This window comes from Coregonus lavaretus, assembly GCF_964263955.1.
Source record: "Coregonus lavaretus genome assembly, chromosome: 13".
NCBI lineage: Eukaryota > Metazoa > Chordata > Actinopteri > Salmoniformes > Salmonidae > Coregonus > Coregonus lavaretus.
The window spans coordinates 14,209,761-14,237,350 of record NC_140000.1 but is presented as its reverse complement, the minus strand read 5'-3'; the positions used below and the strand labels follow the sequence as shown (position 1 = coordinate 14,237,350).

Below are 27,590 nucleotides of genomic sequence, written 5' to 3'. Positions count from 1 at the left end.
TACTAGTAGGAAGTGGTAGAGTTAAGCATAAGGTTAAAAATAGCCAGATGTGATCTTATTGATACTAAGGAGATGAGGCCCACACTGGAAACATGAGTGACGTGCCAATAGTGGAAAATAAATATTTCTATATGATTCTGGCCTTTAGCATAGTTGCAGATGTAGCAAGTTAAAAAATGTTTATAAACAAAGGAACATTACAAGAGACTCACTGGCCATTAAAGATAAAGGCATGACTATTCTTGTATTATTCATTGAAGATATTATTTGTACATTTTGTCTCATTACTCATTTCATTAGATCACTGCCTTGATAAGTTCCAAAAGACTAACCTTGTGCTTTCAGAGTCACTCAAGTGCTCCTCCTTTAGCTTGTCCAGGTCTAACACACCTTTCACCGTTGGGGTTTTAATGCGAACACCCCCGGCCCTGTTGGAGACAGCAGCAAAGCTGTCTTTGGGTACCAGCAGGTCTTCCTTAGAACTAGGAGGCTCTGGCTCTAGGAAGTCTGTCTTGGACTTCTTTGTGGCACCAATGCGATCTGAAAGGGAGGAGACCCTCTTCATACGGACATGGGTGCGAGGAGGGCGGGGTGTTAAAACAGGCGGTGTGGTGGCTGCAGGCTCGGGTTCGATGAGTAGTCCTGGGGGCAGGACCACAGATTTCAGGGAAGGGTTGTTACGGAATGTGGAGGGACTCAGTATGCGGGGACCGGTCCGGTTGGGGGTGTAGTTACTGGCCATGGCTTGGTTGATGATGGCTTGGGCGCTCTCAGTGTTGGTCATGGAGGAACTTCCTTCATGACCAGCAAACTCAAACAGGTCTGCAGCCTTGTCAGACTTATTTCTCCTAGAAGTTGAGGAAGGTTCCTTCTTCTTCCTGGGTTTCTTCATCCCTGGTATAGCTCCATCTGCGCTTGCGTTCTTCCTTGGTTTCTTGGCCACAGTTGCTGCCACTGTCCCATTGCTGTTATGAGTGAGCAGTTGAGTGATGGTAACTGGGTTCTGAACCACAGGCGTGGCCATCCTAGGGACATGGGTTGGCATGGCAGTCCCTGGAGCCGGGGTGGACATTGTACCAGCTGCTGCCAAGGTGGCAGACAGGGCATTGCTCTGAAGAAGGCTGGCTATCTGAGTGACACAGTTATAGGAGGGAGAGCCCTGACTGGGCAGCTGGAAGGTGTTGCTCTCTGGGTTCTTCACAAAGATCTGGCCCAGGCGGTTCACCAGCAGAACGTGAGGTGTAGGGTCCACGTTGGGACCACCCACTTCCTTCACAGTAAGGATAGCGTGGCCAGGTAGTCCCTGAGGTAACAGCGGCTGTTGGGGCTCCAGTGGAGGCCTGGGGGTGGAGAAGTTGATGGAGATGGTGTGTCCCGTGGTAGCTTCCTTCTGCAGAGATGTGGAGCTGTATCCGTTAATCATCACAGGGGCAGCGGAGGGCTGAAGCGAAGAGAGCATGGGGTGACACTGGGTGGATAGAGCATCGGAGAGAGAGCATATGGAGGGAGAGGATGATACAATGGTAATTGCTGTGGAGACCATGGCCTGGGATTGTGTGGAGAATATAGGCAGAGAGACTGATCCATAAGATGGGAGACTGACACTTGATGTTGCAGACAAAATGGGATCAATTTGAGAGGACAAATTTGAGGACAAATGTGGAAGGGCACTGCCTGGAATAGGTGCTGATAATTTGGTACAAAAGGTCTCCACGGGCGGTAAGACTGTTGACCCTTGGGAGGATGTCAGGGGTTGTAGCGAGATGCTAATGAGAGGTGGCCTTGAAGGGTTAAAGCCAGGCAAAGAGGACTGCACAGAGGGACTCATTTGCAAAGGGTCCGTCGGGGCTACGCTGGGGTTAGGGAAGTCCGAGGAGATAAGAGAAGAGGGCTGAAGAAGCTCCAACAGGGTGCCCTGACTACTGCTCAATGAGGGATCTCCTGAACTCTCTGTCAAGTGGTTCATGTAAATGGCAGATCCATCTGTGGGTGATACAAAGTGGCCGCTGTTAGAATCCAAGAAGAGGTCTTTTGGGTCTTGAGGGTGATGGGTTTCCATGGGAGCATCAACCTGTACAGGGACCAGCTCAGTGAAACAGGTGCTGGGGGAGGGAGGATCACACCTTTCAAGAACAAGTGGAGCCTCAGGGGCAAAGTCTAGACCGGAACCTTGGAATAAATCCTCTGGGTAGACCGTATCAGGCACCTTAGTATGGACAAAGTCTGGCAGAGTTCCTTGAAGAGGTGCAATCGACACTGTTTCCTGGGCTTCTAAGGAGGGGATTGAGTTCTGTTGTTCTAGAGGAGTTGGGAAGGTGTATAACTGCAGGGGAGTAGTACTCATATCAGCAGGGCTGTATGTTGTGGATGGGTCCACTGCAGCTGGTCTTGGAGCTTCTGGTGAGATCTCAGTTGGCGCAAGTGTCACACTGTCCAATTCAGTCCCATCTAGTTGTGTGGCATTAAAGGCTTTGGATGGATCCTGGGGTATATACGCTGGGGGAGGTTTGGTAGCGGGGAGGACAACACTGGTTGTAGACTCGGGAGGGTTGCTAAGGGGTGACTGATCTGGAACAGGGATTCCAGAGTCTGCACGTAGACCATTTGTTGTCGTTTCTACTTCAGGTGGAACCTCTTGCGTTTGAGCTGGTTTCTGGGCTTGACTGCCACTCTTCAGTTTCTGAGCACCGCCCGTGGTTGTCACGCTGGCATCACTCTCCGTCCCATCGTCCACGCCGTCCAGCTGAGGGATAGATCTTGAGGAAGGAGAGGCAGGAGCCTGGGGTGGGTCCCTGGCGCCTGTGCGACTGACCACAGTGCGCGAGAAGTCAAAATAGTGCTCCATGTCCTCATCGGAGGAAGTGTTCCCCCAGTCTTGCCTGGCGGACTCAGCTGAGCGTGTCAGGGCTGTACGCGTCTTCCTCTTGCGAACCTCTGGCTCCCAGAACTCCTCTTGGTTGTCGTCACCCTCCACGTCTATCTGGGCGCCACAGTTCATGGCCACTCCCTCGTTCACTAGCGTCTCCTCAATCTCAAGCTCCGTCTTCAACTCGGAGCCCATGGCCACGTCAGAGTTCTCGTGAAATGGTGTGAAAGAGCCCCTAAGTGGTGAGGTGCTGTTAGGTGCAGGGTTATCCTCCGGTTCTGGTGAGGCCAGGAAGTTGTGTGGCACCTCCACTGAGTCGGACTGGTTCAGGTCAAAAGACAGCCTGGGTCTAGGGGAGTGCTGGATGGTTGGGGAGAGGGACAGGCCAGGGGAAGGGAAGCTGCCCACACTGTCTTCCCACGGGGGCTGGGGAAAGAGTCCTGAGGTAGAGTGAGTCATGTTCCCAGGGCATCGGGCAGAGGAAGCACTTCGACCTCCGACAGGGCGGGCAGAGAGAGAGGTCAGCAGAATATCAGTAGCACCGAGGGGAAACAGCGGATAGGTGGGCACGGAGGCCTTGGGGTGCATGGAGCCCCCAGTGCGGAGGGTGATTAGTCCAGGTCCAGTGGGAGAGCCCAGGGTTGGGGAGGACATGTCCCTGCGGGTTTGGGAGTGGGGGCTGTGGCGACGGGGCCTGCGCGTCTCCTCCAGGTCACTGATGGTCAGGATGTGGTGGGGTTTGGACTTGGTAGCTCCTGCGGAGGAGAAACAGAGAGCAGTGAGACAACTGAACGGACATACAAACAATCAATGCTTTATGGGTAATATCTATAAATCACTCAAAACCTGACAATTTAGAGTCCTAACAATGTTTATTTTTTAAAACCCAAAGACGTTCTAGAAAACAACATCAGCCAACCACGGAACAGTAACCTGGGGAGGGCAGAGGCCGGAACAGTCCTCCAGCTGGTCTCCTGATTTTGGGCCTTGCCCCTTGGTCAGATTTAGGGAGTGGAGCCAAGAAGCTGGGAGTAGTGGGTCGGGAATGTGCCACGTCAACCTCTTGGGCATCAGATTCTAGAGGTGAAGAAACAATAACAACTGTTTCCTATGCCACGGCTAAGTCTTGCCAATCTCCACTTTGCAGTGTAAGAAAGCCAACAGTCAGTCACACATTCACATTTTATACTGAACAAAAATATAAACGCAACATTCAACAATTTCAAAGATTTTATTGAGTGACAATTTAAATAAATTCATTAGGCCCTAATCTATGGATTTCACATGACTGGGAATACTGATATGCATATTTTGGTCACAGACGTGGATCAGAAAACCAGTCAGTATCTGGTGTGACCACTATTTTTGCCTCATGCAGCACAACACATCTCCTTCGCATAGAGTTGATCAAGCTGTTGATTGTGGCTTGTGGAATGTTGTCCCACTCCTCTTCAATGGCTGTGCGAAGTTGCTGGATATTGGCGGGAACTGAAACACGCTGTAGTACATGTCAATCCAGAGCATCCCAAACATGCTCAATGGGTGACATGTCTGGTGAGTATGCAGGCCATGGAAGAACTGGGACATTTTCAGCTTCCAGGAATTGTGTACAGATCCTTGCGACATAGGGCTGTGCATTATCATGCTGAAACTTGAGGGGATGGCGGCAGATGAATGGCACGACAATGGGCCTCAGGATCGCGTCACGGTATCTCTGTGCTTTCAAATAGCAATTGTGTTCGATGTCCATAGCTTATGCCTGCCCATAACATAACCTCACGCCACCATGGGGCACTCTGTTCACAACGTTGACATCAGCAAACCGCTCGCCCACACAACGCCATACACGTGGTCTGCAGTTGCGAGGTCGGTTGGACATAGTGCCAAAATAAAACGACTTTAGAGGCAGCTTATGGTAGAGAAATGAACACTCAATTCTCTGGCAACATATCTGGTGGACATTCCTGCAGTCAGCATGCCAATTGCGCACTCCCTCAAAACTTGAGACATCTGTGGTATTGTGTTGTGTGATAACACTGCACATTTTAGAGTGGCCTTTTATTGTCCCCAACACAAGGTGCACCTGTGTAATGATTCTGCTGTTTATGCAGCTTCTTGATATGCCACACCTGTCAGGTGAATGGATTACCTTGGGAAAGGAAAAATGCTGACTAATAGGGACGTAAACTAATTTGTGCACAGAATTTGAGCGAAATAAGCTTTTGAGCATACGGAAAATGTGTATGATCTTTTATTTCAGCTCATGAAACATGGCACCAACACTTTACATGTTGCGCTTATATTTTTGTTCAGTGTAGTAGCGAGGGTTTGATGCAGTGTTGTGTTACCAGGACTCTCACCTGACTGGGGGCAGGGGCTGTGTGCTATAGTGCTATTCTCTCCATTGTCAGGCATTTCTTCAGCAGGTTTCTCAGGGACCGGCGGTCGGACCTCACGTATTGTACACGTGTATTTGCATCGCCGCAGTGGGTTCACCGTGCTCCAGTACCAGCGAGAACACCTGGGGAGAGAGGAGGAGTTCAAATAAAGGAAGTCATACAAAACCAAGTCTAAACATGCCAATTTGTTTCATTATTAATTGCTGCTACTTACTGGTAACCCACTGGGAAAAGTTTTCCTTGCTTTGCAGACAGCTCAGTCAGCATACCTAGCTTTTCAATCTGCAAAGAGCCTGAATTCAGAAAAGAGCAATGATTAGATATGCATAACCCATGACCAGTCCTATGTCCACTGTACTGTGATACCTGTACTCAAGTGAGCTACAAATTACAATGTAATGTGTCGAGAAAACATACCAATCATCAAATTGATGTTTTCTGGCTCTAGTCCGGTCAAGAACTTCCTGCGAAGACTGATCCCATCAAAGTCCACGTACATCCTCCGATTCACCTCAAACCCTTGGCCAGTGATCATCTGCAATGGAACAAGAACAATGCACACATGCGTGAGGAAACTCATTCAAGATTTTTAAAAACATAACAGTCCCACTACTGAGTAGCCCCAGGACTTTACCTTGCCACTGATGAGGTCTCTGTGTTTGTAGCAGTAGACCTTCTTGTCGTCCTGGAATACACAGTTGCGGGAGCGGGCACACATGAAGTGGTAGTTGCTCTGGCAGGAGGTCAGACAGCAGCCCACTGTGGCACCTGTATGGTTACAGCGCTCACAGCGCTGAGGGAACAAGAGACACAGACAGGTTAGATCAGTCCAGGAGAAGAGAATAGGTCTGGATAATGAGTTTGAGAGAGATGATGGACATTGGACAATGATACACAAACTACAGCTGCTGGAAAAACAAGAATGTCACTGCACAAATAAAGTGAAGCCTCACCATGAAGCGCCCCCTAGCGACGGCACTGTGCACATGCATCAGAGAGCCATTGTCCTCCTCGAACACCTCTGCGGACCACATGGAGCAGTTGATGTGAGCCCATTCGTTCTGGCCCAGGTACAGCAGCCTGCCCGCCTCCTGAGGGACACACGGAGGAGGTTAGAAATACAGGCCTGGTGGGTTACCTACTGTGTGGATTTGTTGACTTAATTTCCTGTGAGTCAAGGGCTGTTATGTTGAACAAGGGTATGAAGGCTTAGTGCTCTGAAGTCAGAGCGCGGTTTGTGTTTCTTTCCACCATGCTGTGATTCCTTAAGTCACTTTTGAGAAGGTCTTCTCAGAAGTGTTCTGAAACCTAGTTCTTACTCACATTGGACTTAGCATCTCCATACTTTTGGCACAGTGAGCATTGCCTCCCGTCGTCCTTGGACCACCCTGTGTCTAGGTCAGCCTTGGACAGCCGTCCCTCAGACTTGGATGGCCGTCCCTCAGACTTGGACTGTCGTCCGGCCCTTCCCCTTTTCCCTGAGGGACAAACGCAAGACATCACACCAAAACCAGAACAATCCCCTTATGAAATTGGTCGATTCAATATTTGCTTTCTTATTGTTTTTCCTCCCCTCAGTTGTGGGAAGTACCTTTGAGTTTATTAAGCCTGAAAGCCCTGTTTTTCCTGAATTGGAGGCCCCTGGTTGGCTCTGTGGTCAGTGGGGTGGTGGGGTGAGGCACCTCTTCTTGTTTCACCTCCAGGCGTGGTACATTCTCCGTCTGCAGGGTCCCCAGAGGGGCCCTGGACCGTAGCTCCTCCCTCTCATGCCACTGGGCGTACACATGCTCAGTGGTGGGGGGCTGAACCGCATGGGACAGCATCCCACTGCAATGGGAAAGGGAATGGATGGAGGAATGGAGGGGTGAGGAGATGAAAGAAGAGGAAGTCAAGTCATGTGTTAGAGTCATGCTGTGCCAGATTCCAACTTGAGTTACGAGCGCGTAACTCAAATTTGGATGATTTAGGCAAACATCTGAGTTACATGCGCACACAGTTACACTCAAGTTAGGATTTGACTAGAAGAGTATACAACAGACAGTGGCTCACATCTAGCTGATTATGGATTACACTCATTTACATTAACAAACAATTCATGTTTATGAATCAATCTTTTCCCCAAGAAGATGGTGACAGACAGGTCAGGTCCTGAGCTTACCACTCTACCTTTACCACTCTGTGCACCACTCTACAATGAGCTAAATGAAGTCACTACTCTGTGTCCTCCGTCGCAGAGAAGGAAGGATGTGAACTGGGAATGTGTGGGAGAGGAGGGGGACTGTCCTGGTTTTAACATAAAGAATAATAAAATAATTACAAGACTAACTTCTGTAACTTCCTGTCAAACTGGATTTTAATGACTGTTCCCACACTTTAAGGTCCTTGTTGACAGTAAAGTCAATCAAATTATGATTTCCCATCAGGATGTGAACAACAGGTGTGTCATAAAAATGCGCGGCAAACCAGAAAACATAAATCAGTTGCTCCACTGAATTTAGGCTTATCTTGCTTCATGGGGAAATACTCCACATGAATCACTGCAGGGAAGTAGTGAAGCAATACGCAACAACCCAAAGTTAAACTGGAATTTCAAGATGGATTAAAATCTTCCCATATGAGCCAACTTCTGATGACATCACGTTAAATGCCCAAATTCCAATATCTGAGAAATAACTCCCAGACCGACTTAGACAACCTTCTAAGACCCTTGGTAAATCGTATGCTGAGTTCAGGGGGCCGGAATATAATTGCAAATCATTTGTAGACTGCAAAATGACCGCAAGAAGCCCAAACAGATATAATATTTGACTAAAACAATCATTTCAAAACTTTTTTTTGTATAAAACCAAATATTTCTCTATTTTGCGTGGGAATACTTTGGGGGGCCGCCAGTTGAGATACCCTGGACAAGGAGATATGAGGAGCAGATTGCTACTCACACAGGCAGGTCTTTGGATCGGGGGTCCCACACTTTGGGGTCCTGACTGTTGAACCAGTTGAAGACCTCCTCCAGAAGCTGCAGAGAGAACAGTGAGGAGACGGTGAATCTAGACTCCCCTGTTGGCCATTTTAAAACATGTAGAGCTTTTTTCTTTCAAATTAACATTCCAAATGTCCTTGGATTCAGCCATCTTCTATAACTGTAGTTTGAACCAAGTGAACCTATGACCACCAGGGGAGTCATGACCACCAGAACCACAGAGCCCCATAACTCATTCCCAATTACATACTGTTCTGCTGACTAGACAGCCATATGGAACAACTTAGACACCACAAGACATGCACTGAGGACTGACATCACTGACTGACTGAGTACAGACCATGCATTGTGTTAGGATGAGGGTATTCAAGTGTCGGTGTTCAGTCTAACTTCTGATTTGTAACTTTATGAAACATTAAAACTACCGTATTTTCCGCACTATAAGGCGCACCGGATTATAAGGTGCACCTTCAATGAATGGCCTATTTTAGAACTGTTTTCATATATAGGGCGCACCGGATTATAAAGCGCATAGAATAGAAGATACTGAAGTCAAACGTTTGACTGGGGTTGCGTTATGCATCCACTAGATGGAGCTGTGCTAAAGGGAATGTCAACAAAACAGTCAGAAAGTCAAACTTTATTAAGCGTTCTGACAACTTCGTTCACTCCCATGGTAACGTTGTTCAAACGTTAATGTGCATATTAACAATATCTCCCAGCCTTGCTCACTCTTCTCCCAAACGTGGAGGGGAACTTTTTCCTGATTCAGTAAACACGTAGTAAAAGAAACAGTCTGATACCACTAAATCAAACGTTAGTGCATAACTCAACATTGTTCAGTTACGTATAACACGTAAAGCTTTCCCCGTCCACGAATCCCTCAAATTCTTCTTCTTCAGTGTCCGAATTGAACGGAAACTCTGTTTAGTCTTCTTTACTTGGCGCAGGTCATCTTCTTGCTTCCTCCACTTCCGTACCATTGATTCATTAATGTTGAATTCTCTCGCTGCTGCTCTATTCCCATATTCTACTGCGTGACCGACAGCCTTGAGCTTGAACTCTTCGTCGTAAGCGTGTCTCTTGAAAGGTGCCATTTTGGGGTCTTTATACACACACAAGTGGTGTGGGACTGTGAGTAAGCACAGTACCGGTGTTTACTGACTACGGTAGCCGTAATGCTGCAAGCGGTGCGGCTTTGTAGTTTACCAGTCGTACTGAAACATTTCATTATTATTAAATTGTTTTTGTTGGTTTTTCATACTGAAACATTTTGACAGAGCGCCGTGTACAACCAGTATGGATCAACCAATTAACCAATTGATCCATATATAAGGCGCTCCGGATTATAAGGCGCACTGTGTTTTTTTTAGAAAATTAAAGGCTTTTAAGTGCGCCTTATAGTGCGGAAAATACGGTAGTGTGTACAGTCTATACACAATATTTCAAAATAAGTTGAGAATGTCTCAAGCAAGATGAGTGTAAAACAGCTGTGTTGACAAAGTGCTGCCAAGTGTAGTGAGAACATTTGTATATCCGTTTATTATGACATGTTTGTGTGATTAAAAAAAAAAACACCCGATAACATTGCAGAAGACTTATAGTTCAACCAACTGTTTTTCCGTCATACTGAAAGTACACTGTGCTTGTAGCTACATCGTCAAGTAAATACTTCTGATTTGTACTGGACGATTGCCTGTGTAAGGAGTTTTCCTCCCAGAGTGTTGCCGTCTCTGAGTACTCAGCATTACCTTCAAGTAGTAGGAGCGGGCCAAGGCTGTGGGCCTTTCGTCCTCCGGGAGAGACTCCTCCTGATCCAGACGCCTCCGCACCACCTGCACCACATCTTCATGGAACGATTTCTACAACATAAATAGACATGGAAACATACAAACATGGTTATTTAGCTGACAATTTGTAACACTCATTCTTCTTCCTTTAAAATCTTCCTTCAAATGAGAGTTTGAATGTAGAAGAGATCCTGTCCTGCCAATTCAGATACTATATAGATAGACACTGACCAGGGTGGTGTAGAGGCCTTTGTCAAACTTCTTGCCCACAGCACGGAGGTCACAGGCTGGCTGGCCCTCCGCTCCACTGTCAGGGTCAACCTGGGTCACACACTACGGGAGGGGAATAGGGACAAATGTAGTATGTTACAGAGAAACACTGAAAATATAGCCACACGAGAACTTATGTGCAACAGTTCAAGAGGACCATGCAAATAGTCCTAGCAGATATCAGTCTGTAAATGTACATCTGATATCAGCTAATCAACTTTAAAAAAGAGAGGAGAGAGTCGTTGCACTCGTTCTTTGAAATTATTTATTCAGAAAAGCCCCATCAAAACGTAGGTTGACTACAAGTCATGACAGGTGTTAAAACGCCTGTTGCTATGTTCAGCCTGCGCATCCTGTCTCATTTAGCATCCTGTGGCAAGAAGCATTGTACGGCCTGGTATCTCTCACCTGTGAGCAGGCGATGAGGTGCTGGGTGAGGGTGGAGGTGAGTAGGCATGCCAGCACCTTCTCTATCCCAGCCCTCAGCTCCATGTGGAGCAGCTCCCTCCAGGCGCTGGGCTGGGACTGGCTGCAGGGCCGGCAGGAATACGCTACACTCTCTGGCAGGCTGGACAGAATCTCATACAGGTCACCTGGAGGGGAGAGGGGCGGACAACCATCAGAACCATTTCATGGCACCACATCAAAGCATGGGACATAACAGTGTGTAAAACTTGAGATGTGGGCTGTCCCAGACAAAAAATGTTTTATCTGGTCGACCGAGTCGTCTGTTCTTTCGACATTACATTTTTTTTCTCTCCCATATATAGACACACCCTATGCATTTGAATAAAATCAACTGAGCTTGCCTGACGCTTTAAGCACACTGTTTAATTAAATAATGAAGAAACAAATTACTCACGAGGGAGCCCATTGGCCACGCTGAGTAAAACATTTTAAAATAAACGACAGCAAGTCTCTCCTCCGTGCTGCAGCAAACAGACACCACAGCATGTGTTTATTGCGCTGTCCATGCCAAAGCTGAAAAGTTCTGTTACCGAAATACCTCATTTGTTTAGGAAAAACATTCCCTATTCCCTCAACTCTTGCTCTCTTTACATGAAAAATGTATGCATTGCATGCACGTGACCAATAGGGACTGGCGTATTGCCTATAATAATCACATGCCAGGCGGTAAAATAGAACTTGGATCTATTTGTGACGCTTGACGTGCTGCAAGTCCCGCCTCTCCCATCTCCTCATTGGTTTTTAGGAGCATATACCCACGTGGGTGATTGAAAGATGAGCTGAGGTCCACACTCCAGTCCAGTTGGTGGTGGTAATGCACCTTAAAGTTGGTTGCCAACCACCATATAAAGTCCAAAGAAGAAGAAGCCTGAAGGAGCAGAGATTACTAGAAACCAACTCTGTTTACCCTTTTATCTGTGGATTAATTGTCGGAGTAGAGGACCTTGTGCATTTCAGGTAAAATAACAACCCAATGTTTATATCCCAGGGCAAGTGAGCTAGCAACAGCAAGCTAGCTAGCTAAATGGCCATAAATGTTTCATGCTTTTCGATCTGCCCAAATTAATATAGTTGGTTCAGAGTTCGTTTTGATATTTCAACCCGCGTCTGGTGTGGGTGGACAAAACCAACATGCGTGCAATGGCACGTGCCCGGTGTGTTAGGCTATTGATTATAGACCTAATTAAGTTGGGGTTTCCCCTCTCCTCAATTTTCTTACGACAATTAAGGCAAGGGCTGTTTCCTCGACTCAGCTGCTGCCTCCGCCACATTGTTCTCAACACCAGTATGCTGGTTAACTTAGCTATTATGCACATAGCAACATACAGGGAAAGGAACCAATTCAATGGCGCACTGAAGATTATGTTTCAGAACCGCGGACAGCGACCGCTATCCATCGCGGGAGAAAGAGCATTAGTTATAAAATATTATATTTATTAGTGTTGCACCATTATTCTTATGTAATATAACCATTTACAATTTCAGTAGCACGTCTTGGAGTTATGGACTGTGCCATTCTCGTGGCCTCGGCAATGGAGTAGTCCACTGAGACAGGCGCGAATCAAAAAAGGTGTCATGTGCACCATGAAAAAATACATATATTTGCGACAGCTCGACTACAGAAATCTCGGTTGACCAACAGCCCATCAACCAGTCCACTAAATGGGGTCAGCCCTAATAGAGATACAGTGCCTCCAGAAAATATTCACACCCCTTGACTTTCTCCACATTTTGTTGTGTTACAGCCTGAATTTAAAATGGATTAAATTGAGATGTCGTCGTCACTGGCCTACACACAATACCCCAAAATGTCAAAGAAGAATTGTGTTTTTCAAAATCTGTACAAATTAATTTAAAAAATGAAAAGCTGAAATGTCTAGTCAATAAGTATTCAACCCCTTTGTTATGGCAAGCCTAAATAGGCTCAGGAGCAAACATTTCCTCAACCTTTTACTGCAGTTGGTTAAATCAGTGTCACAGAGTGTTTCTTCGTAATCTTAAACAAATCTATAATGAACAAAAATATAAACGCAACATGTAAAGTGTTGGTCCCATGTTTCATGAGCTGAAATAAAAGTTCCAAGAAAAAAACGTCCATACGCACAAAAAGCTTATTTCTCTCAAATTGTGCACAAATTTGTTTGCATCCCTGTTAGTGAGCATTTCTCATTTGCCAAGATAATCCATCTTCCTGACAGGTGTGGCATATCAACAAGCTGATTAAACAGCATGATCATTACACAGGTGCAACTTGTGGGGACAATGAAAGGCCATAGAAATGTGCAGTTTTGTCACACAAGACAATGCCACAGATGTCTCAAGTTGAGGCAGCGTGCAATTGGCATGCTGACCGCAGGAATGTCCACCAGAGCTGTTGCCAGATAATGTAATGTTCAATTCTCTACCATAAGCCGCCTCCAACGTCATTTTAGAGAATTTGGCAGTAAGTCAAACCAGCCTCACAATCAGAGGCCACGCGTAAGCACACCAGCCCGGCTTCTTCACCTGCGGGACCGTCTGAGAGCAGCCACCTGGACAGCTGATGAAACTGTGGGTTTACACAACCGAAAATGTCTGCACAAACTGTCAGAAACCATCACAGGGAAGTGCATCTGTGTGCTCGTCGTCCGCACCAGGGTTTTGACCTGACTGCAGTTTGGAATGGTAACCGACGTCAGTGGGCAAATGCTCCCCTTTGATGGCCACTGGCACGCTGAATAAGTGTGCTCTTCACTGATGAATCCTGGTTTCAACTGCACCGGGCAGATGGCACACCGATTGTATGGCGTCGTGTGGGCGAGTGGTTTGCTGATGTCAACGTTGTGAACAGAGCGCCCCCTGGTGGCGGTGGGGTTATGGTATGGGCAGGCATACGCTACAGACAACGAACACAATTACATTTTATCGCTGGCAATCTGAATGCATATATATACCGTGACAAGATCCTGAGGCCCATTGTCGTGCCATTCATCCGCCGTCATCACGTTTCAGCATGATAATGCACGGCCCCATGTCGCAAGGATCTGTACACAATTCCTGGAAGCTGAAAATGTCCCAGTCCTTCCATGGCCTGCATACTCACCAGACTTGTCACCCATTAAGCATGTTTGGTATGCTCTGGATCAACGTATATGTCAGTGTGTTCCAGTTCCCGCCAATATCCAGCAACTTCGCACTGCCATTGAAGAGTGTGGGACAACATTCCACAATCAACAAACTGAACTCTATGCGCTGCATGAGGCAAATGGTGGTCACACCAAATACTGACTGGTTTTCTGATCCACGCCCCTAGTGACTAGTCTCCAGTCCCTGCCGCTGAAAAACATCCCTACAGCATGATGCTGCCACCACCATGCTTCACCGTAGGGATGGTGATCTGTATTCCCAGTCATGTGAAATCAATTGATTAGGGCCTAACTTAATTATTTCAATTGACTGATTTCCTTATAAGAACTGTAACTCAGTAAAATCTTTGAAATTGTTGCGGTTACATTTTGTTTCAGTGTACTTTGAAACAAAAGTATACACCTCCCACACAGTCAAGGGCAATAAAAAAAAAGACACCTGTACCATGTCAGATATAGAGTTGAAATGTATTACATTTTCAGTTTGCATCTCAATATTACACTTTACATACATCACAGAAGAATAAAATATAACAAAACCATTTGACATAGAAACACTGGATTTATTCATTCAAATATTAATAACGTTCCACCCATGAGGCCACTAGAGGGAGATTTGGTAATTTGGCTGCAGGAAAGGGTTTTAACAAGTCACATAAAAAGTTGCATGGACTGTGTGTAAATATAGAGTTTAACATGATTTTTTTATGAATTATTTTAATGACTATTTCATCTCTGTACCCCACACACACAATTATCTGTAAGGTCCCACAGTTGAGAAGTGAATTTCAAACAGATTAAACCACAAAGACCAGTGAGTTTTTCCAATGCCTCACAAAGAAGGGCACCTATTGGTACATGGGTTTGAAAAAAAAGAGCAGATATTGAATATTCCTTTGAGCATGGTGAAGTTATTAATTACACTTTGGATGGTGTATCAATACACCCAGTCACTACAAAGTTGGCAGAGAGGAAGGAAACCGCTCAGGAATTTCACCATGAGGCCAATCGAGACTTTAAAACAGTTACAGAGTTTAATGGTTGTGATAGGAGAAAACTGAGGCTGGATCAACAAATTTGTACTTCCCCCACAATACTAACTAAATGACTGAGTGAAAAGAAGGAAGCCTGTATAGAATAAAAAATACTCCAAAACATTCATTCTGTTTGCAGTAAGGCACTAAAGTAAAACTGCAAAAAATTTGACAAATAAATTAATTTTATGTCCTGAATACAAAGTGTTATGTTTGGGGAAAATCCAACACAATACATCACTGAGTACCACTTCTCATATTTTCAAGCATGGTGGTGGCTGCATCATGTTATGGGTATGCTTGTCATCGGCAACAACTAGGGAGTTTATTAGGATAAAAAATAAATGGAATAGAGCTAAGCACAGGCAAAACCCTAGAGGAAAACCTGGTTCAGTCTGCTTTCCAACAGATACTGGGAGACAAATTCATATTTCGGCAGGACAATAACCTAAAACACAAGGCCAAATATACACTGGAGTTGCTTACCAAAACGATGTTGAATGTTCCCGAGTGGCCTAGTTAGTTTTGACTTAAATCTGCTTGAAATGCTATGCAAGACTTGAAAATGGCTGTCAAGCAGTGATCAACAATGAACTTGACAGAGCTTGAAGAATTTAAAAAAGAATGTGCAAATATTGTACAATCCAGGCGTGCAAAGGGGGGGGTAGATCAGCTTTAATATTGCAGATAGATTGTAACTTCCATCAATTACATTGTCTGCATCACTTCCAATCCCCCATATGTTTTTTCTCTCGCAAATAAATAAATAAATATATATATTACACAGTTGAAGTTGGAAGTTTACATTCACTTAGGTTGGAGTCATTAAAACTAATTTTTCAACCACTCGACACATTTCTTGTTAACAAACAATAGTTTTGGCAAGTCGGTTAGGACATCTACTTTGTGCATGACACAAGTAATTTTTCCAACAATTGTTTACAGACATTACTTCACTTATAATTCACTGTATCACAATTCCAGTGGGTCAGAACTTTACATACACTATGTTGAATGTGCCTTTAAACAGCTTGGACTATTTCAGAAAAGGATGTCATGGCTTTAGAAGCTTCTGATAGGCTAATTGACATTGTTTGAGTCAATTGGAGGTGTACCTGTGGATGTATTTTGAGGCCTACCTTCAAACTCAGTGCCTCTTTGCTTGACATCATGGGGAAATCAAAATTAAATAAGGCAAGACCTCAGAAAGAAAATGGTAGACCTCCAGAAGTCTGGTTCATCCTTGGGAGCAATTTCAAATGCCCGAAGGTACCACCGTTCATCTGTACTAACAATAGTACGCAAGTATAAACACCATGGGACCACGCAGCCGTCATACCGCTCAGAAAGGAGACGCGTTCTGTCTCCTAGAGATGAACGTACTTTGGTGTGAAAAGTGCAAATCAATCCCAGAACAACAGCAAAGGACCTTGTGAAGATGCTGGAGGAAACAAGTACAAAAGTATCTATATCCACAGTAAAACAAGTCCTACATGGAAATAATAATAATAATAATAATTATTATTATTATTATTATTATTATTATAACAACAACCTGAAAGGCCGCTCAGCAAGGAAGAAGCAACTGCTCCAAAACCGCCATAAAAAAAGCCAGACTACGGTTTGCAACTGCACATGGGGACAAAGATCGTACTTTTTTGGAGAAATGTCCTCTGGTGTGATGAAACAAAAATAGAACTGTTAGGCCATAATGACCATCGTTATGTTTGGAGGAAAAAGGGGGTTGCTTGCAAGCCAAAGAACACCATCCCAACCGTGAAGCACGGGGGTGGCAGCATCATGCTGTGGGGGTGCTTTGCTGCAGGAGGGCTTGGTGCATTTCACAAAATAGCTGGCATCATGAGGAAGGAAAATTATGTGGATATATTGAAGCAACATCTCAAGACATCAGTCAGGAAGTTAAAGCTTGGTCGCAAATGGGTCTTCCAAATGGACAATGACCCCAAGCATACTTCCAAAGTTGTGGCAAAATGGCTTAAGGACAACAAAGTCAAGGTATTGGAGTGGCCATCACAAAGCCCTGACCTCAATCCTATAGAAAATTTGTGGGCAGACTGAAAAAGCGTGTGCTAGCAAGGAGGCCTACAAACCTGACTCAGTTACACCAGTTCTGTCAGGAGGAATGGGCCAAAATTCACCCAATTTATTGTGGTTGTTGAAGATTGTACCGCCCATATAAATAACATTCTATTGGTAGCAAGAATTTTGTACAATAATTTAAATTGAAAAATTCTAAGTTTTGAATCTGGCGTCGTTTTGCGTATCAGTTCATAAACACTATGCCATGGAATCGGTACGTCAGAAATCTCTTCCCAACTATTTTGCAATCTATATGGGACGGCTGTCAATCCTTTGGTCCTTAAATGAAACTGGTGTAGTTTATTTATCACACATTTTCTTACACCAATGATGTTCTTTAATGCAAGGCCGACAGACAAGTTCCTTACTTTTTCCCCCTTCCACTTTCCTCTTCCATTTTTGCGGTAATGCTACAAATATTTTGTTGTAATTTTGGGTAGAGCAGACATTTCCATATGTTTTTGTTAGCTGCATGTGCGACATAACTCCACCAGTCCTACCTATGATATCATTTATGAAGATTATACCTTTTGAAAACATTTTTTGAAAAAATAATGTTTTTTTTATCAATTAGTATATTTGAGTTTAACCACAATATTTGTTGCATTATTTGTTCTGTCGTTTCTGGAGGATTAAATTGAAATTGCAACCAATTTTCTATGGCTTCTTTTAGAAAGTGATATTTGGGAGACTATTTCCTTTTCAAATAACTGAAAGTGACAGGTTGTAATCTGAAAAAAGGGAAAAAGACCATTCTTGAACATTTGGTGAGACAATCTTCCTAATTTGCTAGAGAACCAGTTCGGAAGTAAGTATACATTTTGTATGACTGAAGCTTTTAGTGATCGGTGTAATGCTTTAATATTTAATCATTTCTGTCCTCCGAATTCATATTCATTATATAAATAGGCCCGTTTAATTTTGTCTGGCTTGCCGTTCCAAATAAAATTGAATATTTTTTTCTCATATAATTTAAAAAACTGTTCGCTAGGCGTAGGCAAGACCGTAAGCAAAAAGGTAAACTGGGATAATACTAAAGAGTTATTCAGGGTGAATTTTCCACAAATAGACAGGGATTTACCTTGCCATGGTAGCAAGATCTTATCTATTTTTGCTAACTTTCTATTAAAATGTATTGAGTGAGATCATTTATTTCATTTGGGATATGTATCATTTTCCACCATAATTTGCAAATAAATTCATTAAAAATCCTACAATGTGATTTTCAGGAATTTCTTTTCTCATTTTGTCTGTCATAGTTGACGTGCACCTATGATGAAAATTACAGGCCTCTCTCATCTTTTTAAGTGGGAGAACTTGCACAATTGGTGGCTGACTAAATACTTTTTTCCCCCACTGTAAATGTGGAAAAAGTCGAGGGGTGTGAATACTTTTTGAAGGCACTGTACATGCTATTTTTCCCTTTTTTAATTGTCTTTTCAATGTCCATGTAGCCCATTAGCATCGGTTACTTCAATCGTTACTTCATATAGAAGGAGAATAACTTGGGGAAGGTAGAGCATAGATTGTATTGGGGGGAGGGGGGGAATAATAATGTCTCAATTTACGATGTGCTGGTCCTAGCATCCCTGTATGTAGCCTAGAGTGTTTATCACCTTTTCCTGCTTCTTCTTTTCCTCAAACCAGGGGTCTCTCCTTCACTGGAAGGGATTATTCCAGCTTGTCAAGGGCCTCATCTGCACTTGTGAATTCCATCCTTTGCTTTCTCTTCCATACCCACAGCACTGCCAGGAATCGGAGAGGAGTTTTGATTCCTCCTTTCTCCAGTAACTGTCTGATCGCAGCCTAGCAGACAGGTCCTGGATGAATCTAATGAATTGGCCATGGATTTTAATCTCCTTACCCCCCTGTGCATTCAGAATGTTGACTTTGGTCTGATAGTTCCACAACTTGAAGATTACCATGCAAAGGGTATTTTGCGTGCTTCTATTTCTCACAGATGGCATCGTTCCAGATCCTCTGGTGACCCACGTCAAGTTCCTCTGATATCAGTATGACCACGTCGCTGGAAGGGTCTTCTTGTTCCTCGTCTTCCGGTAAGGACAATATTTTCATGTTGTTTCGTCTCATTCTATAGTATTTTCTTGTTGGTCCAATTAATCTTCCAAAGTTAGCAGCTTTGTTTCCAAAACAATAAATTTGTCATCTTGTTCTCTTTTGGGCATGTCTTGTTGGTGCGTGTCTTTTCGAGCAAATCTACTGTTTTCACCACAGATTGTAACAGTTTGTTTGTTTTGGTGAGTATCAAGAGTCTTTTAGCTATGTTTTCCTGGATATCCTTCAGCTGTTCATTACTCTCATTTGCATCTCCAAGTTGTTCCTTGTCTTTTCCACTGAGAGAAGCCATGGTTGTGTCGCCGCGTCACTTTACCAACTGACTGGTTTGCTGTTATACAAAACTGACCACTCACTCTCTTCCAGGTGCTTGGGGATATATTAATCTATCGATTTTATGGGCTTAATTTAAACTTTGATGTCTGGTTTCTACATATAACCACAGTTTTGTCTGGAATAAAGGGACCAATCACTCCCCACGCGTCCTATCGGTAACCGCATGCGCCTCGCCTATGGTGTCAATTCCAAGGACAACGAACTGAAACTAGACAAACAAACCAAAAATGTGAGAAACATGTTCCTGCCAGAGCAAAGGTCAACTTCCTCATAACTGGAGAAAAAACCCACTACAAAGCAGAACTCTAGTCGTGCATTTTCACAACTCCTTTCGCCAGAAAATTACATCAGGGCATCACATCTAACTATTTTGAGAATCACCCACGTAATTCAAGAGAACTTTCATACTAGTTCTTTATTGGAAACTCCTGTGGTTACTGTGATGAGTCATTTGTTGAATGCTCTTTAATGCTACTGGTCCCATTACACAATCAGTGGCCTAGCATCTTGTTCTCCCCTTCCCACGGACGCTTGTTCAAGTTTTCTAAACGTTCTCCAAAAACCTGTCAGTGAAATTCACACTACTCAAAAAAACTAATTGAACATAACACTGATCAGTGTATAATAGAATACTGCATAGAATGGCTGATTTGCTCATATTTGCAAAGCTACCTGTGATTTGGCTGGAGGAATGAGAGGAAGGAATATACAGTGCATTCGGAAAGTATTCAGACCCCTTGACTTTTTCCACATTTTGTTAGGTTATAGCCTTATTCTGAAATTGATTTTTTTTTTTTAAGAATCCTCATCAATACCCCATAATGACAAAGCAAAAACAGGTTTAGATTTTTTTGCAAATGTATTAAAGAAAACAGAAATAACACATTTACATAACTATTCAGACCCTTTACCCAGTACTTTGTTTAAGCACCTTTGGCAGCAATTACAGCCTTGAGTCTTCTTGGGTATGACGCCTACAAGCTTGGCACACCTGTATTTGAGGAGTTTCTCCCATTCTTCTCTGCAGATCCTCTCAAGCTCTGTCAGGTTGGATGGGGCGCATCGCTACACAGCTATTTTCAGGTCTCTCCAGAGATGTTAGATTGGGTTCAAGTCCGGGCTCTGGCTAGGCCACTCAAGGACACTCCTGCGTTGTTTTGGCTGGGTGCTTAGGGTCATTGTCCAGTCTGAGGTCCTGAGCGCTCTGGAGCAGGTTTTCATCAAGGATCTCTCTGTACTTTGCTCCATTCATCTTTCCCCTCGATCCTGACTAGTCTCCCAGTCCCTGCCGCTGAAAAACATCCCCACAGCATGATGCTGCCACCACCATGCTTCACCGTAGGGATGGTGCCTGGTTTCCTCCAGACATGACGCTTGGCATTCAGGCCAAAGAGTTCAATCTTGGTTTCATCAGACCAGAGAATCTTGTTTCTCATGGTCAGAGTCCTTTTGGAGCCTTTTGGCAAACTCCAAGCGGGCTGTCATGTGCCTTTTACTGAGGGGTGTCTTCCGTCTGGCCACTCCACCATAAAGGCCTGATTGGTGGAGTGCTGCAGAGATGGTTGTCCTTCTGGAAGGTTCTTCCATCTCCACAGGGGAACTTTGGAGCTCTGTCAGCATGACCATCGGATTCTTGGTCACCTCCCTGACCAAGGCCCTTCTCCCCCGATTGCTCAGTTTGGCCGGGCGGCCAGCACTGGTTCCAAACTTCTTCCATTTAAGAATGATGGAGGCCACTGTGTTCTTGGGGACCTTCAATGCTGCAGGAATGTTTTGGTACCCTTCCCCAGATCCGTGCCTCAAACACAATCCTGTCTCGGAGCTCTACGGACAATTCCTTCGACCTCTTGGCTTGGTTTTTGCTCTGACATGCACTGCCAACTGTGGGACCTTATAGACAGGTGTGTGCCTTTCCAAATCATGTCCAATCAATAGAATTTACCACAGGTGGACTCCAATCATGTTGTAGAAACATCTAAAGGATGATCAATGGAAACAGGCTGCACCTGAGCTCAATTTCGAGTCTCATAGCAAAGGGTCTGAATACTTATGTAAATAAGGTATGTTTTATTTTTATACATTTGCAAACATTTCTAAAAACCTGTTTCCACTTTGTGATTATGGGGTATTGCGTGTAGATTGATGAGGAAAATGTGTTATTTAATCAACTTTAGAATAAGGCTGTAACGTAACAAAATGTGGAAAAAGGGAACGGGTCTGAATACTTTCCCAAGAATGTCCCCAAGAACACAGTGCCCTTCATCATTCTTAAATGGAAGAAGTTTGGAACCACCAAGACTCTTCCTAGAGCTGGCCGCCCGGCCAAATTGAGCAATCGGGGGAGAAGGGCCTTCGTCAGGGAGGTGAGTACACTGATTGAAGGTAACATCAATAAGGGCTTATAGCTTTCACCTGGATTCACCTGGTCAGGCATGTCATGGAAAGAGCAGGTGTTTATAATGTTTTATACCCTCAGTGCAAACTGGTGAGGGCCTAAAAAGGTGACAGAAATTATTCGCACGTAAACTGCAAAAAAAATCTGCCTATTATCAGAATGGGGTTGTCACCATACCAACACTTTACTAACAATGTGCTACCAGACCAAGTATCATTATACCGAATATTATGTATCCACTTTGCTTGCACTGCGAGCTGCTCCAATAATTAAACAAATGTAACTACAGAATTCCCATCACTGTCTGCGCACCCCAGCTCAAGTTTGCATCCCTGTGAAAGGTACTGCTGAGCATGGGAACCCGTTACACAGCAGAGGAAGTTGGGAGTAACACTGGAAGACTCACCTGTTAGGTCCTCACACTTGGCATGTACCCAGTGGTTGCAGGTGGCACACTGCATCATCTGACTGTCGTAGTCACTGTCCTCATAGCACTTGAAGCAGATTGGACAGTAGTTGCCTTTAGAGGGAGATATCGTCAATATCCTGCCATTCCCATATGAACAGTGAAATCAAAGAAATGAACTTGTCTTTTATCATGTTTTAACATATTATTATTATTATTATTTGTGTTTGCAGATTGAGTTCCCCAGCGTGCTCACGTCATCTCACCTTGGTCGTGGAGCTTGGTGCAGTCCGGACAGAGTCCTTTATCGTGGTTCCACTCTGTGTCCCAACTCTTCCCTGGTGTAACCCCACAGCTTTTACACCTGATGCACGTCATACACACCCAGGCCTTCCTCCTCTTGTTGGGTTTGGGGTAGTTAGGCCCCAGGCATGAAGGGTGATAACAGTTCTGACATCTGTCACACTCCAGCAGAGGCTGAGGAACACCAGAGAGATATGGTATTACAGAGTTACACATAGATTGGTGGCTATACTGATGTCGGGGTCACAGTTTCTTCCTGATCAGGGATAACCAAAGATGTGGATATATGAAGATAGATCACACTCAGGCCGTTAACAATTGAAAAAAATGGTCAGTTCCGGTCTACTTAAGTGTCTCTCCCATAGACACCAATGCAATAGCAGCTAGATCATGTCTACTTAGTTCATTGACTCTCATTGAACCAGAAAAAAAACTGAGTGGAGTGTCTCGCTTCCTCTTCCGTCTCTGGGTTAACTATAGGCCCTAGATATAGCCTAAAACGAGTGACCAGGTGGATAAGTCCTCAGGTGAGACTGGAGTGACTGGGGCCTTGTGTGGACCCATACCTTGGAGTGCTTGTTTTTTCTGCCACATACGTGGCAGCACTTGCAGCGGCGACAGCACCAGTTCTCCTTGTTCTCCTCAGAGGGCCGCTCCGTTGGCTCAAGGCAAAACCGGTGGAAGGGCTCACAGCACACCTGGCAGTACAGCATTTGCTAGGATAGGAACAGACAACGGTCTGCAGGTTTAAGACTTTCCAATGGTGGATCCATTTTCTTCAATGACAAAAACACCCTACATGTCAAAACATCCTATAGCAAATAGCAGGGTTGAAAACAAAGACATTCCTCCAATGGGACATTGTAATAACAGAGCCATGTTGTGAGCCTTTACCTCTTGTTGTCCTTTACTGGCACACAGCAGGCATACACAGGGGGGCATGAGGGGCACAGAGGTTAGGATACTCAGGCCTCCCATCATCCACACGTTCTGGAGGTCACAGTCCTCCTGCAGGGCAGACAGGGGATGATTAGACACAGCTTTCACCTCTCATGCTGAGGCCACAGGACAGAGTCAGACACAGGAGTGGGTGATACAGAGTGGGTGATACAGAGATGGGGAAACAGCCTTTTGGACTCTTGATGTAGAAGAACACTGACATCCAGTGGATAGATAATGTAATTACATAACTAAACCTAACCAAAGACACACAAAGCCTGATGATAATGGCAAATTATGAGTAGTTTGGGTCCTGGATGCTGATTGGCTGAAACAGCATTCCTGTGTATTTAGCATACAATATAGCACGGGTATGATGCAAAACTACTTATTTACTGTTATATTTATGTTGGTAACGGTTTATAATAGCAATAAGGCACCTCAGGAATTTCCGGTATATTGGCCAATATACCACATCTCCTCAGCTTTATTGCTTAATTATAATGCAAGGCTCAAGTTTAGTTGTCTAAATCAATGCACTTGCACTGGGCCTACACTACAGTTCAAAAGTTTGGGGTCACTTAGAAATGTCCTTGTTTTCGAAAGAAAGTTTTTTTTGTCCATTAAAATAACATCAAATTGATTTGAAATACACTGTAGACATTGTTATTGTTGAAAATTGCTATTGTAGCTGGAAACGGCTGATTTTTAATGGAATATCTACATAGGCGTACGGAGGCCCATTATCAGCAACCATCAGTCCTGTGTTCCAATGGCACGTTGTGTTTGCTAATCCAAGTTTATCATTTTAAAAGGCTAATTGATCATTAGAAAACCCTTATCTCAGACACCCCATCTTAATCTTTTATTTTTATTGGCCAGTCTGAGATATGGCTTTTTCTTTGCAACTCTGCCTAGAAGGTCAGCATCCCGGAGTCTCCTCTTCACTGTTGACGTTGAGACTGGTGTTTTGCGGGTACTATTTAATTAAGACTGATGGTTGCTGATAATGGACCTCTGCACGCCTATGTGGATATTCCATTAAAAGTCAGCCGTTTCCAGCTACAATAGCCATTTACAACATTAACAATGTCTACACTGTATTTATGATCAATTTGATGTTATGAAAATTGCTTTTCTTTCGAAAACAAGGACATTTCTAAGTGACCCCAAACTTTTGAACGGTAGTGTATATCTTTCTATATTGGCTTGACAAGCAAAATCAGTAGCTAACTGGTAAATTATATATCTAAAGCCACAGCTACAAGAGTCAGAGAAAAGCATCCGACCTTGAAATCCACTCCGATCTTGTGCGTAGGCTCGGCGGGCTCCCTCTCCCTCTGGTCGAATCCATTGGCCAGGGCGGCCAGGACGCTGGGTGGCGTCTGCTCAAGAGGATTCTGGGAAAAATATGACGGAGCATGAAAATGGGCTCGTCCCCACCCCGCCTCCACCAACATCCTTCCCCTCTCACCCCCTACCCTTGCCCTGGCCCTTGGCCACCCCGGGGTGGCCCCAGTGTGGGATAGCAGGCGCCAGGGGTGGGGGGACCCCTGGTCCTCGGGGTAGGAGGAGGATAGCTCCAGGTCTGACTGTGGGTGTGGGGGGGACTGCATCATCTGCAGCAATAGCTGCTCCGCCGACAGCCCCTCTGACCTTCTCTCTCCCTGGTGGTCATCGTCCAGCCAGCTGTAGACACCACCGCTCCACGGGCCTGTCCGCCTCCGCTGTGCCTGTGAAGGGTAGGACTGCTGAGGCCAAAGCAAAAGAGCACCAGCGTTATCTGCCATGAGCACCTATAAACAAGCAGCAGCTTAACTCAGAATGAGAGGAGGAGAGAGAAGGAAGAGAGGACAGGGAATCCCACCATAAGGTGCAGCAGAGAGAAGACGAAGTGAGTGGAAAGATAGAGGAGAGATTGGAGAGAGAGAGGTGGGGAGTGGGTTGTGCAGATCCTTTGTGTTATTCACCTAGGAGACCCAGAAATTGTTAATTCAAGCACCACCTGCTCAGTGTCATCAGAGCAGCAGCCCTGTTGTGATTCTTTACCTTCTCAGTTTTACGGCGACCAGGAGGGATTCGGTGGTGCAGCCTGCGATGTCTCACGCCGTCGTCTGATAGGTCTCCCAGGAATCCATCCAGAGAGACAAAGTCTAAAGACGAAAAGGAACCATTGCAGTGGTCATTAGACATACAGCGTTAATACTTCAGAGTTAATGCATTCCCTCACAGCTTTGACCAGGATCTTCTAAAAGATCTGACAATATTAAATAAACAGAGGAAAATCCCTTTGTATGATCACTTCTCAATAATGTTATACTACTACCTTGGCTGCGTGGGCCGGGGCCTCTCCTCCGGCCAGGGGAGGCAGAGTTGGAGCCCACAGTAATCTCCAGGTCGGAGTCATAGTCCAGCAGGTCAAAGTATGAGCGCGGCTTCACACAGCGCCGTGGCTGCTTCCTCACAGACGGGCTCTGGCTGTCCCCCACCTCCATCCCATCAACTTCCTCGTTGCTAGACTGAACCACGCTGAGGGAATGCCGCCTGCGCTTCCCAGGACCTCTAGGGAACTTGCCACTCAGACGACGTGCCTTTCGGTCTTCAATCTGATCGCATCTTTTATATCTTTTGGAGGGGAAAAAATTGATCATTTAGTTGTCTACTCAATCTATATAATTTAGTATCATATATGTGAGTTGGTCACCTTTGCAATTCTGATGAGCAGCACACTTACATGCAGCACTGTCGCTTCGTATTGGGTCCTCCAAACTTGGGTTTGTCCAGGCAGTTCATGCACTCGCCACAGTCCTCCTCGTGGTTGCAGCCCTTGCAGATCCCACACCTCCGAGAGCGGAGCCCAAACGGTCCAAGGCTCTTTTGTTTAGCAAAACCTGCTCCCGACTTCCTGACCTTGGTAACCTTCTGATCCGGCAGCCCAGGGCTGTCTGGCCCAGAGGGAGACAAACCACCTGCAATAGATGTAAGGTATATCATTATGATATATTTCATAGGAAAGTCAAAGAAAATTCTGTGGAAAGACAAGAACGCAGAATGTCACTCAAAAATGTTTGTTGAGAGATTTGCATTGATAATCAGTTTTGAAAGCTTGAGGCTCTACCTTGGTTTTTGCCAGAAGGGGATATGCCAGTTCTCTCATGCAGTGGCAGAGCACTGAGTCTGGGGATCATATCTTCAGGCACCAGCGCACGAGGCTGGCCCAGCACCACAGCTGCTGCACGGCACACATGCTTGATGCGTGGACCCCCCGCTCTGCGGAACTCCTGTCAACAAGGAGAGAGGGGGGACAGGGAGGGATGCTGTTATGACACATTCATTCATCACAATGAAAAATGTATTTATGACCAGAATTGGTGGGTCTTAGTGAGGAAAAAACAACATACTGATACTTTATTGAGTAAGAGAAAGAAAAAGTAACATTCAGACACATTGAATAACAAAACTGAGACACTGAACGTAAAACATGCAGAGAACAGCACAGACCAGGATGGTGTTTATATGCCCATACCTGTGACAGGGGAGGGTCAGTCATGTTTGAGGCAGCAGGCTCAAGCTGCTCTTTCTGTTTCCTCCTTTGTCTCTTCCCAGCTGCATCTCTGGAGCCAGCAGGCCCTGATAGAAGCTGCAGGTAACATGTTTCATCACTATGGGCTTACACAGGAAGCTCTCCAGAGATATCACAATATTGGTGTTAATGAATATCATCCTATTTAATGACAATGAAGGGAAACATAAAGCATATTCTGTATCAGAAAAAAGTCCCATCATGCATGTTGTTTACTGCAAAAAATAACTGTCTGCATGCCAATTTTGATGTGTATTATTTTCATGAGTGAAACAATTATTACCCCTGAGGACTTGAGTTGTTTCTGCTGGTCGATCTTGTTGAGCTGGACCTTGGCTTTCTTGAGCAGATTGAACATCCTCTTATTGGCCCCTGTGAGGCGAACTCTCTGGGTGGCTCCTTTCTCCTCAGCAGCAGCACGGTCAGCCTCAGCGATCATGTCCAGATGCAGCTCCTCTGGCTCAAGCTTTCCTTTTTCTGGGACAGAGAAAGTCCAAAAGGTATGCCACTTTACTTTCCA

The 27,590-nt window shown here is 44.9% G+C and overlaps 1 protein-coding gene across 1 annotated transcript in view; it reads right to left on the bottom strand.

The window, feature by feature from the left end:
* LOC311140688 (histone-lysine N-methyltransferase 2A-like) overlaps positions 1 to 27,590 on the bottom strand; it is a 49,303-nt gene that overhangs the window by 7,876 nt on the left and 13,837 nt on the right. Inside the window, exons 4-27 of the mRNA XM_084175865.1 lie at positions 27,354 to 27,547; positions 27,014 to 27,127; positions 26,606 to 26,768; positions 26,222 to 26,456; positions 25,814 to 26,112; positions 25,537 to 25,640; positions 24,777 to 24,887; positions 23,443 to 23,556; positions 23,115 to 23,264; positions 22,512 to 22,722; positions 22,246 to 22,359; positions 10,714 to 10,898; positions 10,267 to 10,368; positions 9,997 to 10,107; positions 8,205 to 8,281; positions 6,857 to 7,092; positions 6,589 to 6,743; positions 6,219 to 6,356; positions 5,900 to 6,058; positions 5,683 to 5,800; positions 5,480 to 5,558; positions 5,227 to 5,387; positions 3,800 to 3,943; positions 333 to 3,621 (exon numbers count right to left, since the gene is read on the bottom strand). Coding sequence (XP_084031991.1) covers positions 333 to 3,621; positions 3,800 to 3,943; positions 5,227 to 5,387; positions 5,480 to 5,558; positions 5,683 to 5,800; positions 5,900 to 6,058; positions 6,219 to 6,356; positions 6,589 to 6,743; positions 6,857 to 7,092; positions 8,205 to 8,281; positions 9,997 to 10,107; positions 10,267 to 10,368; positions 10,714 to 10,898; positions 22,246 to 22,359; positions 22,512 to 22,722; positions 23,115 to 23,264; positions 23,443 to 23,556; positions 24,777 to 24,887; positions 25,537 to 25,640; positions 25,814 to 26,112; positions 26,222 to 26,456; positions 26,606 to 26,768; positions 27,014 to 27,127; positions 27,354 to 27,547 — 6,763 coding nt within the window. The remainder of the gene's footprint in view (positions 1 to 332; positions 3,622 to 3,799; positions 3,944 to 5,226; positions 5,388 to 5,479; positions 5,559 to 5,682; positions 5,801 to 5,899; positions 6,059 to 6,218; positions 6,357 to 6,588; positions 6,744 to 6,856; positions 7,093 to 8,204; positions 8,282 to 9,996; positions 10,108 to 10,266; positions 10,369 to 10,713; positions 10,899 to 22,245; positions 22,360 to 22,511; positions 22,723 to 23,114; positions 23,265 to 23,442; positions 23,557 to 24,776; positions 24,888 to 25,536; positions 25,641 to 25,813; positions 26,113 to 26,221; positions 26,457 to 26,605; positions 26,769 to 27,013; positions 27,128 to 27,353; positions 27,548 to 27,590) is intronic.